At 38.2% G+C, this 13633-nt stretch overlaps 1 protein-coding gene across 1 annotated transcript in view; it reads left to right on the top strand.

The window, feature by feature from the left end:
* Window positions 1–13633, top strand: part of ANKFN1 (ankyrin repeat and fibronectin type III domain containing 1) — a 155668-nt gene that overhangs the window by 106295 nt on the left and 35740 nt on the right. Inside the window, exons 12-13 of the mRNA XM_036837242.1 lie at window positions 3996–4211; window positions 13092–13258. Of these exons, the coding sequence (XP_036693137.1) occupies window positions 3996–4211; window positions 13092–13258 (383 nt within the window). The remainder of the gene's footprint in view (window positions 1–3995; window positions 4212–13091; window positions 13259–13633) is intronic.

The following is a 13633-nucleotide window of genomic DNA, read 5'->3' on the forward strand; positions in this document are numbered from 1 at the left end:
ACTGTGCATCCTGCGCCTTATTTTCCAGTTTCTGTTCTATAGGGAGGTTTTTTTAAAACTAATTTTTATTAAGAGTATAGTTGCTTTACCATGTTGTGTTCGTTTCTACTGTACAGCAAAGTGAACCAGCTATACGTATACATATACCCCCTCTTTTTGGATTTCCTTTCCATTTAGGTCACCACAGAGCATTGAGTTCCCTGAGCTATACAGTAGGTTCTCATTAGTTATCTATTTTATACATACGAAGGTTCTTTAATACATGATAATAAATAATAATCGTGAAACAACTTTCATTTATCTAACAGAGTAAGTGCCAGGCACTGTGCTAAGTAAGTGCTTTCCAAACTATATCTCATTTTATCTTCACCACACCATAATGAGAAAGTACTATTATTGATATTCATTTAACACATGATAAAACTGAGGCCTAGAAAGGGAAAATAACTTGCCCAAGCTTGCACAAATAGGAAGTAGCAGAGTCTGGATACAAACCCTGATCTATATAACTCCAAAGCCTGTATTCTTTCCAATATGTCATCATCTTATTGTGCATTCGTTTTACAAAAAGCAGACAAAAATTTTAAATAGAACAAATTATATACATTATAGTTAAAAAAGAAAAGGTAAAAGTCTATTCTGTATCATTTGGAGCCTATCTAGGAGAAGTGGCCTTAAATTTTATTTGGAAGAAGGTAAAGTATGAATTAATATTACCTAGGTAGGAGAGATAAGTATCTGCCAGCATTAGGATTTAAAAAAAAATAATAATAAGATTAGAAAGCCTGTAAGTGGCCAAGACCCCACATTGTTTTTCCTACTCTCAGGAAAATGGCAGAGGCCCCAAGAGGCAGAAGGGCATAGTCTTCTTACACTGAGAGATACCCGAACTACTTATCCTCAAAATACAGGAATAATCTGAAACTAGATTGGGTTATATTAAACTTTCCTCCTCCACAGATTTTATTTTTTTTCTGCAAACTCTTATTTTATTTTATTTTTTATTGGAATATAGTTGATTTACAATGTTGTGGTAGTTTCAGGTGTACAGCAAAGTGAATCAGTTATACATATACATATATCCACTCTTTTTTAGATTCTTCTACCACATAGGTCATTATAGAGTACTGAGTAGAGTTCCCTGTGCTATACAGTAGGTCCTTATTAGTTATCTGTTTTATAGAGAGTAGTGTGTATATGTCAACCCCAATCTCCCAATTTATCCCTCCTCCCCTTTCCCCTCTGGTAACCATAAGTTTGTTTTCTACATCTGTGACTCTATTTCTGTTTCGTAAATAAGTCCATTTGTACCATTTTTTTAGATTCCTCCTCTACAGCTTTTAGAAACGAGTGTTAGTGAGCCAAAGCCAGGTAACAATTCATGAATACTATGTCTTTCTCATTTTTCAAGGGGGGGGAAAAGTTTTCCCCAAAATTTTACTCTTCTTTTCCAGGCCTTCATATCTCTATGCCAGACTTCCTTCAACTTCCCATGTCACCCCAAACTGAATAAAAGTCTCTAAGTATTGTGCATCTGTCTAGGGTTTATTGACAGACCTGTGATTTGTTGTGGTTATAACCTAGAGGCATTCCTGTGAGCCATCAGATGGCTTTTATTTATCTTTACCTTGTAGAATCCTCAGGGTTCCCAGATCTCCTAATCTTGATTGCATAGCATGACAGGTATTAACATGGTGTGTTTTTCCTTTAGGCACTAAAGAACCCCAAATTTGCCCCCTTAGAATGTGGTTGCAACTTATTTTCACAAAGATATTCTTCTTTTAAATTGGGCTCTTCCCAGAGCTAGCTATCCAACCCAATTTGCTATCAATAAAGAATTTCAGGAAGACTTTTAGTGCTTCTTGTTTAGAGCATTAGTCAACATATCCAAAGTTAACAGTGAATCACTGATAATAACTCTGCCTAAATGAAACGACCATCTCATTCAATGTCCACTCACCCACTTTGATCCAAAGCAAATCAAATTTTCCAGTGTCCTAATGATGTTACTTCAGTCAACAAAAATTTCTTGAGCTATTACTATGTACCAGGCACTGTGCAAGGAACCCAGAGAAACAGAGATGAAAAAACCATGCTTTCATGACATGTACATCAATACGCAGGAAAGTCAGAGTCATGCTAAGATACAAGTTGGTACACGAAGCAGTAGGGGACAAAAAAGGAGATGATAAATTCTACCTATGAGAGTTGAGAAAGTCCTCCCAGAGAAGGTGAAACCTGGGCTGAGTGCTGAAAATGAGTAAGTATAAACCAGGGTGGAATTCCAGTTGGAGCACTAAAGAAAGCCCATACCCTGCCTACTTGTATCAAGCTTGAAAGTTTACAAAGCACTTTCTCATACATTGCTTGACTTAATCCACCAATCATTCTATAAGGTAAGGATTAGCATAAGGGATGTCTGAGCTGTAAGGACTCTTAATTTTAGATGATGAAACTCAAGGCCAGAAAGAGTAAGTCATTTTTCAGAAGTCTAAGTGTTAATGAACAGCAGCCAACCCTGAAACTCAACACCAGGATAACTAAAAGCTTAACAGCAGTAATGTGCTGGAGCCAACTTGTACTCGCTTAGGAGAGCCAACAGTTAAGTATTCAGAGATTTTCAAAGCCTGTTGTCACAACCTTTGGTAGCTTGAAATAGGCTACTGTGGGAGTATTTACACCACAGAAATTGGCATATTATATATCAAGCCTTTTTTTTTTTTTGATGGCCAGTTTACCAGCATGCCATTGATGATTGGCCAGTACTACTTTGCAGCAAACTGCTTTATATAAGACTGTAGTACTACACAGGGCTGGATTAAAAGCCTTACCCAATTACTTCTCTATGATTTAGAAGTTAATTGTTAGAAAGGGATAATCTGACTGAGTAGTTAGGCCATTTTTAAAAACAGTAATCCTGCCAAATGAATTTCTATAACATGTCAATAATTATTTATGAAATTTCTTATTTATGTGTTCTGTCCTTGCAAATTAAGAAAAAAAAAAAAAGACATAGTCCCTACCTATGAGGAACGTTCCACTGCTTTTGTAAATGTGAATACTGATCAGCTGGCTCATTCATTTTTAGGTCATCCTTATCACTTTCACAAATTCCAGTTCTATTTTTGCACTCCTGCTAACAGGTTATCTTGTCAGCATTTATGTGAGCTCACAAAAATAACAGCCAGGAGCTCTGAGATGATTAATTATTTTAAAAAGCTATAGATATTCAAAGTAAAAGGGTGTTTTATCCTATTCACCCAGTGCTCTAAGTTAGAAATCTTCAAACCTTGCATATTTGTAAAACTGCTTATTTTAATAACATCTACCTGGGCCCCTTCACATTTAATGTGGCATCCTTCTCTTCTTACCTTTCTAAAAGTATTGTCTACCTTGTTGACCTAGCTCACAAACAATTTTAACAAAATTTTAAATAAACAGAACTCTCTGAAATGCAGATAAGTCAAACCAGGCCAATCTCCCAATTAAAGTATCTTGAAGGGAATGTGCAGTCATTTGGGGACCTGTACAATGTGCTACATTGTCAATTCACTTCTTCATTTTAAACAACCCCGCTTCATACCAGCTTACTGTAGATCTCTTGAAAACTCCACAAGTAGCATACCTGAAATATCAGGCATTTTTCTTTAAAACATCTGGGATTCTCTTCAAGTGCTGGTAACTGAGGTTTATGTGCTGGTGTGTCTATGTGGGTAAGAGATATTTACAGGTATTAAATTTGCTTTAAAAAAAACATAATTTTTGTGCCTCTTGCTATAATCTTTGCAGGCTTATGGTGAAGACATTTTCTTTGAGCTTCTGTTAAGTACACTTGTATGATGCTACATATTCTATTATAGGTTTAAGTCTGCTCCACAACAACCACCAAAAAACAGCTTCTCAGAAACATCAGATAATTATTCAGTGTCTTTTGTTGCAGTTATGTTGCTTTGTTTGCACATCATCTAAGCTACCAGAAATCTGTTTGTTTCTAGAATTTACTTGGGACACACAATTTGGGAAGAGTTTACTATGAACCCATTAAAGACCGGCATGGAAACATCCTCATAGTCACCATCAGAGAGGTGGAGATGCTCTATTCATTTTTTAATGGCAAATGGATACAGATCTCAAAGCTGCAAAGCCAGAGGAAGTCTCTCTCAACACCTGAGGAGCCAACAGCCTTAGACATTTTACTGATAACCATCCAGGTATGTAGTCTTTTCAATTTTCCTAATAAAAGTTCCACACACACTTATTGAGGCTCTAGTGAAATATATCAAGAGCCATTTACATATGCAGTAATGGAATGAAGAGGTCCAGAGACATGTCATTGTTTGTATTCCACACATAGGAAAGACTGAAAAGCATCAATCAGCTCGTCACTTCTACAACCCCCTTCCAAGGCCCTAAAAACTTCACATTCATAATTTTGTATTCTTTTCCTTAAGAAAAGCACAAAAAAATTGTATCAGCTTAAGGCCCGACCAAACTTGGATTTGCCCCTAGACACACAGCTAGAAAATGGCAGAGCTGAAAGTTGAACTAAGATCTTCTGATTGGAAGCAGGCTTCTTTCTGCTATATTATATCACATTTGGAGGCAGGAGTTACGATTTTAATGAGTGAGGGATGGGAGATGAAATAAAAGACGAGTCACCTGAGAACTAAATAGCCACCAAAATTCAAAAATCAGGCAGCTGAGATCCAGTCTCTTAACCTGGATGGCAGAGCTAGGATACAAACCTATATCCTGTGCTCCTGAGTCTAGCACTCTCTCCACGCCACCACATTGCCTCACATGTTCTTATGTAAACATGGGCTTCAAGCTGTTTCTTTTTCCTTCTTTTAAACCCAGTGATGGGCATGAGTTCTGTAGAGCTCTCCAGTTAGGTGGCAAAGCTAGGAGAAACAACTACCTTGAGGCCTACACAACCAATGGCATATATCGACAAGACAGCCAATCTGGAGTAATGGGGAAGAAAGGGCTCAATCTCAGACAAACAAGCCAGACCCAAGTCTTGGCCCGGTAACCCCTCAGATCACCCTAAACAGCTAAGTAACCAGCCTGCTGACTTACTTTCATTCTCCACTGAGGGGCGGCTAGTACAGTAATCTCACCTTTCTATTACTTGCTCTGGCCCAGACCAGGATAAAGTCCAGTGTAGCAAAGGTAAGCCAATTGGTCAAAGCCAATACCTCTGGATTTGATTTCATGGAATTTGGGTTCATATGAAATTTATAGAGGGTGAGGGTGGGTGGGTGTGTGTGTGTGTGTGCGCGTGTGTGTAGGTGGGAGCATGGAACACAGACACATTCGTGGTTCCCCTCTTCACCTTTTATAAGTAAGTGCTAAAAGAAACATTTACAAAATCATATTAAATTGAGCTTTTACAGGGTGACTAATACACTAATCCCCTATAGGGATAAATTGGAGTCTGGGCTACCTTTGCTCCTAGAAACACAGCACAGGCCCCAGCATGATATAATACCTGGTTTCTCCTAGACTTATTACATTAAAAATGTGTTACAGGTGCAGAAAAATTCCAATCTGGCAAAAAGTTGTTAGAGAAGGAGACCAAAAATAGAGGCAAGATCAGGTTTCCACACAGATCCAAGTGGAAAATTTACCCCCGCTGACTGGCACATTCCTGCTTGATGTCATTCCCACCCACCCCCTACTCTCTTTTTTTTTCCTTCTACTTTTTCTCTCTCCCCTCCTTCCCATACAGGTCTTACACTGGAGAGGAAATGGGGGAATAAAACTACTAGGGCGGTATTCAATTACTCCTAGACTTAACATTTAATTATGTCAGGAGGTAGCCCCACCAATTCAACATAGAGATAGGTCTTGGTGGTTGACCAAAGCAGGCTGGGTAATTCCCACAATTCCAGGCCACAAACCACTCTTTTTTCTCAGGGTCATAAGAGTGATGACCACCAGGCCTTCTGATTGGAAGCCTGAGCTTCTTTCTGCTACATCACACCACATTCTGAGGCACCACTTTGGAATCAGGCTGACTGGGTATGATTCCTGACTCCACCTTTTCTGGTTATGTGACTAGAACAAGTTACTTAATTTCTTACCTCCTGTATTTCCTTCTCTGCAAAACAACCTACTTCACTGGGTTCTAATGAAGATTAAATGAGTTAAATACATAAAGCATTAGAAGAGTCGCACAAAGTGAGTGCTCAATAAATGTTAGTTATTTTTATTATTTCTCTACTCAGAAAAATCCAACCAATGCTAGGCTCTCCCTCAGGGCACACTCAATCCATCTCCTCCTCATCCCTACTCTCCCAGGAGACCCTAGGTACTGGCTCAGTCATTTCACTACTTCTTCTATCTTTTCATAAGAACTAAGGAAAAATTGTATAAAGACTATATGATCCACAATGGAGTTTTCAAAACAGATAAGGGCTTTAACAAAATCTGGGCCCATAACTAATGTACTAATCCTTTAGGGCCCCAGGGGACCTCCAGGGTCTAACCCGCTCAAATTCCTGACCCTCTCAAGTCCCAGACCTTCATAACAGGCCTCTCTCACATATCTGGAAGGGAGAGAGAAATCCTTCCCACACTTGCCTGGGAAGGAAAAGAGAGTTATTACAGACAAGTTAGAATCCCCCTGAGCAAACTAACTGGCAATGAGAGTACAGTTGACCCTTGAACAAACAACATGGGGGTTAGGGGTGCTGACACCACCCCCCCAGTAGTAAATCCACATATAACTTTTGACCCCCCCAAAATTATAATGTGAAAAAGAAATTCATATTTATTTAGAGGTATAACAATTCATGCATTGATAATAAAGCAGCAGCAGTATGACTGCTTTATGGTAGCCTAGTGTAATTGATACAATTGCTTCACGGTAGCCTAGCCTATATACACTTATGAACGGTCATAAAATTTTTACGGCATACAGTATTATAGTCACATTCATAATACAGTATTGGAAACATTGGTACTTTTTTTAAAAAACCACTTACCTGTGATGATAGGCTGACAGGCAGTTTCTCCAATTACAAGAGACAGGCATACTGTATGGTAATGTAATTCTTTGAAAGAAAAGTTATAAAACAGTAAGAAAACTAAAACATTATTAATTTTACATTAACTATTACTCACCTTTTGCCTATGTAAGGATAGGTTATCCACTTCAATACAAGTCTAGCACAATACAAATGTGCACAATGTTCCACACATATATTTTTGTATATTTACTGAAATCCAGGTATAAGTGCACTTACACAGTACAAACCCATGTTGTTCAAGGGTCAACTGTGTTTCCAACAGAAAGGCTCCTCTCAGGTGCTGAGTTTCTCTGACCATAATCTTCAGGGGTCACTTCAATAACTGGAAACCTCCAGGTTTCCAAGTTTTCTCTGAAGATTAATCTCTCACATTTGTACTACACTTTCAAGTTTATAACACTTTGTCACATCTATATCATTTGATCCTCATGAAAACCCAGTGAGGCTGAGTGGGAAATCTGTGTCCAATTCATAAATGAAGCTATGGATTTCAGGGAAGTAACTCACCAAGGTCATATCAGCCAAAAAAGCAGCCTGTGGGACTAAGACACAAGTCTTCTGACTCCTAGCCTGGTGCCCTTCCCATTCTGCCATGCTGCTTTACACACCTTCCCCGTCCTTTTCTCTAGATCCTTTTTAAAAGTGTGATCCTAGAGAAGCTGTGGTGAAGCTTGCCCTCCATCTCCATCCCATCCCTGCTTTCCTTCTCTTGATCTCCTTAGGCATTTCTTGTCACCTACAAGGACCCAGCATCTTCTTCTTACACCTGAGGTGCCCAGAACCTACTATCTCTTCTGCCCTTTTCTGCTTTTTTCCTGCACATTCCTGCTCCCTCTACCTCCAAGGAACCCCTAACAAGGGGATCAAAAACTACTGGAATCAGGAAGATTAATGGAAATGAGTCAACTGGGCTGGATATAAGAAACAACTGGGGTCACACAAAAACTTGTTCACCAATGTTCATGGCAGAAGTATTCACAGTAGCCAAAGAGTGGAAACAACCTACATATCCAATAACTGATGAATGGATAAACGAAAGTGATGTATTCATATAATGGAATATTATTCAGCCATAAATGAAGTACTGATCCATGCTAATATGGATGAAAACATTATGCTAAGTGAAAAAAGCCAGACACAAAATGCTACACAATTAAATATTCAGTACAGGCAAAGCCATAGAGACAGAAAGTAGATGAGTGGTTCCAGAGGCAGGAAGAGGAGGGACTGGGGAATGACAGCTAACGAATGGGAGTTTTCTTTTTGGAATGTTGAAAATAATCTGGAATTAGATAGTGGTGATAGTTGCACAACCTTGTGACTATAGTAAAAACCAATGAATTTCACACTTTAAAAGAGTAAATTTTATGGTATGTGAGTTATATCTCAATATAAAAAAAAGTGGAAGTAACAAAGACTATAGTAATCTGAAGAGCCCTTGTCTCATCTAAAGAACAGCCCTATTCAGCCTCAGCTAATTGCAATGGAAGAAAGTGGTCCCAATGTTGAAATATTTTTCAATTTTTAAAGAGAAGTTGAAAGTCCAGAGTTTTGGATAAAATCTCTTTATTTTTAAAAGTTAGAAAATAATTCAGAAAATTTACATTCTTGGCAGCCTATATAATCTTGGGCCACAGGCCACCATTTTATGACCTCTGCTAACCCTGGACAATTCAGCTTCCATACCCTATCCAACAAAACAAAAGCCCTGTAGTAATTGGAAAAGCAACTACATATTGTTCCTCTAACAAGCTCTTAGGATATCTGATCAATGAAGAGAAGAAGGGTATAGCCTCCTGGTCACTGCACCAACACAACATATTCTCTCCCAAAGGTTCAGCCCCAGACCCCCACTACCTCTGGGCCTCTCACTTCATAGTTAATAAACATTTTTTCAGCACCAGCTAGGTGCCAGGAACTCTTCTAGGTGCTACAGGAAAAACAAATGAATAACTCAAGGTCCTTTCTTTCAAGTTCAGTCAAGGGAGGGAGACAGACTTGTACACAAATCAAGGTAATACAAGGCAGAATTAAACCAGAACCTGCTAGCAGCACAAACAGTGTACTATGAAAACACAGACAAAGCAAGTATTAATTCTACCTGGAAATATCAGGGAAGGCGTTGTAGAAGAGGTGACATTTGGCTGAGCCAGGAAGGGTAAGTTAAGTTTACCAGGTGGAGAAAAAAAGAAAAAGAGAAAGACAGGGAGGAGGGAGAAGAAAGGATGGGGGGAGGGAAGAAGAAAGGAAGAGAGGAAAGAAGGGAGGAAGGAAGGAATTAATTAAATAGAGAATTAAATTAAATAGAGGGCATGGTACAAAAAATTGGGAGGGAGGAAGGAATTAATTAAATAGAGACTTAAATTAAATAGAGGGCATGGTACAAAAAATTAAGGTAAAAGCTGGAAAAGTAGATCCCCCCCTCCCTTGGGTCCACAATGGACCTTACACAACCTTTATCATACTGGGTTAAGAAAAACTTGCTCACATGTCTCTCTCACAAACTGAAATATGAGTTCCATGAAAAGAAGGATCATGTCCTATTCATCTTGATGTCACTGACATCCTAGCATAATGCCTGATACACAGTAGGTGCTCGATAAAAGTTGGTAGAATGAGTGAATTCATGAACCAACAAAGAATCAAAGACGAGAGATTAGGCTATGTATGAGGAAGGAAAAAGCAATCCATTTTGGCTGGAGATAAGAGACACAAGAGGACTGTAGTGGAAGTAGAGACAAGAAATGCAGGTTAGAGGTCAAATCAGGCAATATATAAACCCACAGGCATTTGATTTGGCTTAGGAGGCCTTTCTAATGTACCTCAGATTATGTGAATAGGACAGCTTCTTTCTCTTCCCATGCATTTCTCAGGCTCCAAAAACATTCTGACTAATGAAGGGTAAATGACTATGTAAAGGCAGGAAAACACATAGTAGATGCTCAGTAATAGTCTTTAAAAAAATTGAATGAAAGAGTGAATGACTCCATCCCAGAATGGTGTTGTTTTTTACATAACCACAGTATGTTCCTAACTCACATTCTATTTGTGGTCAGTTCTGACCCCCACATGTTTTTTCTTATACTCATACCCACTCTATATTTGTACTCTTGGGTTTGGGTCTTTACAAGCACATTTTCTTATTACGTTTCAACCCTAATTATGATAGGCTCATTTTTCCAATGCATAAGGTCATTCAGAGCTTTACTACTATTTTCCAGAAAATCAAAACCACACCAAATTTGGGACCCACAAATTTGATACACACATTCTTCATTTCTTTGTCTGGAACATCAATAAACATGATGAACCGACTGGCTCTCAGGACCAGTCTCTACTGGGCCATCACTCAATATGTCCTACTATTGCCATACTATCCCCATCATCCACAAATCTTCAACCCTGATATTCAGCTTATTAAAGTCATGTGGTCAAGATTCTATTAATACTTTCCCCAGATTATCTAGTGAAACAGATTATACTGGAGACAACTCCCTGGTCTATGGATCTTGTTCTTTTGCTATTAGAAATTAAAGTTGTCTGTATGATTTGCCCATCACAAAACCATGTTGACTCCTATTTAGTGTCTCAGGGTTTCCTAGGTGACTGCAAATTGACTGACTGATGGTTTGTTCTCATTTTTCCCAAAGATCTATAAGTTGGTGGTTTTTAATTACTAGCGTCATTCTGTGTTTCTCCCCTTCCTGTTTCAAAGATAGGCATATTTGCCCTTTTCCAGTCTTTAGGGACTTTTCCAGTTCTCCATCACTTCTCAGAAATAATGACCTGTGGGTTTGTGGCCACATCTGCTTGTACAGCAAGCACCCCTAGGGTGCATATCGTCAAATTCTGCTGATTAAATACTTGCATTTTTCCTTCTCTCATTAACTGTTTCTCTCTCTTTGATTACCTGTTCATTTCTCAAAATTTCACCTTGACTGAACTTCCTCTAGTCAACTAATTATCTGCGATCTGTTCTGAAGAGACAAGATGAAAAAATTCAGCCTTATCAACCTCCTTATATTAATAAGAATTCCTTCCTTCTTAATCGTGAAGTCAAATTTTTCTCGTCTATTTCTTTGCCAAATATCTTAAAAGTTATTTAGTCTTTGCTTTTCTATACATGCTAGTTATGTCTTCCTGCCAATTGTGACCATTCTTATTTTGTCCCTCTTCTGCTATTCTCATACATTCTGTTTTAGGGACAAGGCCTGATTTCCACATGTTGCAAACCTATTACATACAGAAACAGTACTGGGCACTAAGAAGAAAAAGCAATTTAAAAAAAAAAAAAAAAAAAAAGCCCTGCCATTAATTTCATAGTCTAGTTCAAGAAAAGAACATAAAAGAAGAAAAATATAAGTTAAGTACTCCTTCCTCTGTATGCCTACATTGTCTCTATTATAAACTGGTTTCGGTATATTGTGATCATTCCTTTACTCATCTGTCTTTCTTGACCTCTTCAAAAGCAGGGATCATATAAGGTTCACCTGAAACCCCAATGTCTCCTATAGTACCTGGAACTCAATATGTTTGATAAGGATGGGACAAAGGAGACAATACACAATATAGCATATGTTAGATGTTACAGATGGTTAATTCTACAGAGGAGGGGTCATTTCTTCAGAGTATACTGTCAAGGAAGACCTCATACCTTTCTGTTCCATACTGAGTTCTATGTAAGTTTAAACTTTTTTTTTCCTCTTCTCTTTTGCCTTCCCTACATTTAGTGGTAGAGTTGATTCCCTCTTTTTTACCCCCTTTGAAAACTAGGCTAAACTCTGGCCTATAGAAATCCTTCCCCTATAATCAGTTTCCTGAGTCATCACTCCTACTCTGTTTCACCCCTACACTGCCCAAATGTATAAAAAGTCTTACCTACTGATATATGGGAGAGGGAGTGTCTGTATTACCAAGTATTTATTACCTGAGTTCCTGCAGTCGTATAGAGAAGCAAAAGTCACAACCTTAATAGTTCACTAGAAAACTGACCACATAGAAAACAAAACTCCACTCAAACATCCCTCTGTGCTTAACTAGGTTGGCACTTCCTATTGCACCAACTTCATTCAGTCTCCGCTGCCTATGGAATATTGTGATGTGACAATACAATGCAAATGCAGTGCAAATCTATTACAAGGTAAATTTTTAAATCTTGTAAAAGATACAGAATTTTGTGAAGCTGATGAAGATGACATGGAGACTAATCAAATCACATGCAAAGTTACTGACAATTGAGAATCTAGCAATGGTAGGCCAGTTAACAACTGAAGACCACACAATGAACAAGGATTTTATAAGAGAATGACCTGAATATCAAATTTTTTTAATGCAAAGGAAAAAAATATATGGAGCCTTCAAATACTCTTGCAAAAATTATCCTCTTCATGATCACATTGTGAAAGTCAAACATTAGGAACAGCATTTCAGCTATCACACAATTTAGTCTAAAATGTTAACCCAAGAATCAATACTTGATTCTCTCTTCATTCTCAGAATTAGTGATTATAACTCGAATGTTAATGAGATAAATAAATCTATTGCTATTGCTTGTTTCATTTTTCAAGATAACAAATCAATCAAATCCTTTTTTTCCTACTTACTATAAAATTTTGATCCTTTTCCTGACACCAATTATCCTGAAATAATGAGGTTTCCTATACTGCTTTGTCAGTTTTTACACTTGCAATTTGTTTTCCCCCAGCTAAACAATAAACCCTCCAAGGACAGAAATTATGAATTCTATTTTTCTTTAGTATCTGCCTCCACCACTACCAGACCATTCCCAATCACAACCCACACACCTATTCGTGGAACAGAAATCTGAGGAAAGTAAGCATGCAGAATATATTAATGGCTGAGTACCTGACTTGGAGGCTAATTCTCCTGAAGGTAAGACTGGCTGTACCACCAACACATTCTCAACATTCATGGTGGTATCCAAAGTTTCTCACTAATTACTTAGCTACAGCTCCTTTAATTCATGACATGGTGTACCTAAGAAATGAAAAGAGATTGCCTTTTAATGTGTTTTTTGTTTTGTTTTTCCTCCTACAGGATATTCTCTCCTATCACAAAAGGAGTCATCAGCGTCTCTCTCCTGGATTATATCTGGGTTACCTAAAGCTATGTAGCTCTGTGGATCAAATCAAAGTTCTTGTTACCCAAAAGTTGCCTAACATTCTCTGCCATGTGAAGATCCGTGAGAACAATAACGTTTCCAAGTAAGTTGTGAGGAGTTTAGATTTTCCTCATGATGAAACAATGGCTAAGTGATGGGTTTGATGTGCCAGAAGGAAACTGAAATGTTACTTCTGAGTGAATTTTCTATGATGAGAGGTCCTCAGGGGCCAGCACACTGGGGCAAAGGCATAGCTCAGTTTTAACATTAGGATAAGGAGGGCTTGTAGTATTGACTGGTGGAAGGAGTGGGTCCATTTAAAGGGGACACTATCCTTTCACTTTCCTCTATGCAACCACTGACATTCAGGTTAATGAATAGATGTCCTTTTCTTTCAGCACTGCTATTTCCAATATCTTTTCTCCACAACCTAAAAAGTCACATTTAAAAAAATCACTTGTGTAAATGGGTTCTAGTA

The sequence above is a fragment of the Balaenoptera musculus genome, chromosome 20 (genome assembly GCF_009873245.2).
Source record: "Balaenoptera musculus isolate JJ_BM4_2016_0621 chromosome 20, mBalMus1.pri.v3, whole genome shotgun sequence".
NCBI lineage: Eukaryota > Metazoa > Chordata > Mammalia > Artiodactyla > Balaenopteridae > Balaenoptera > Balaenoptera musculus.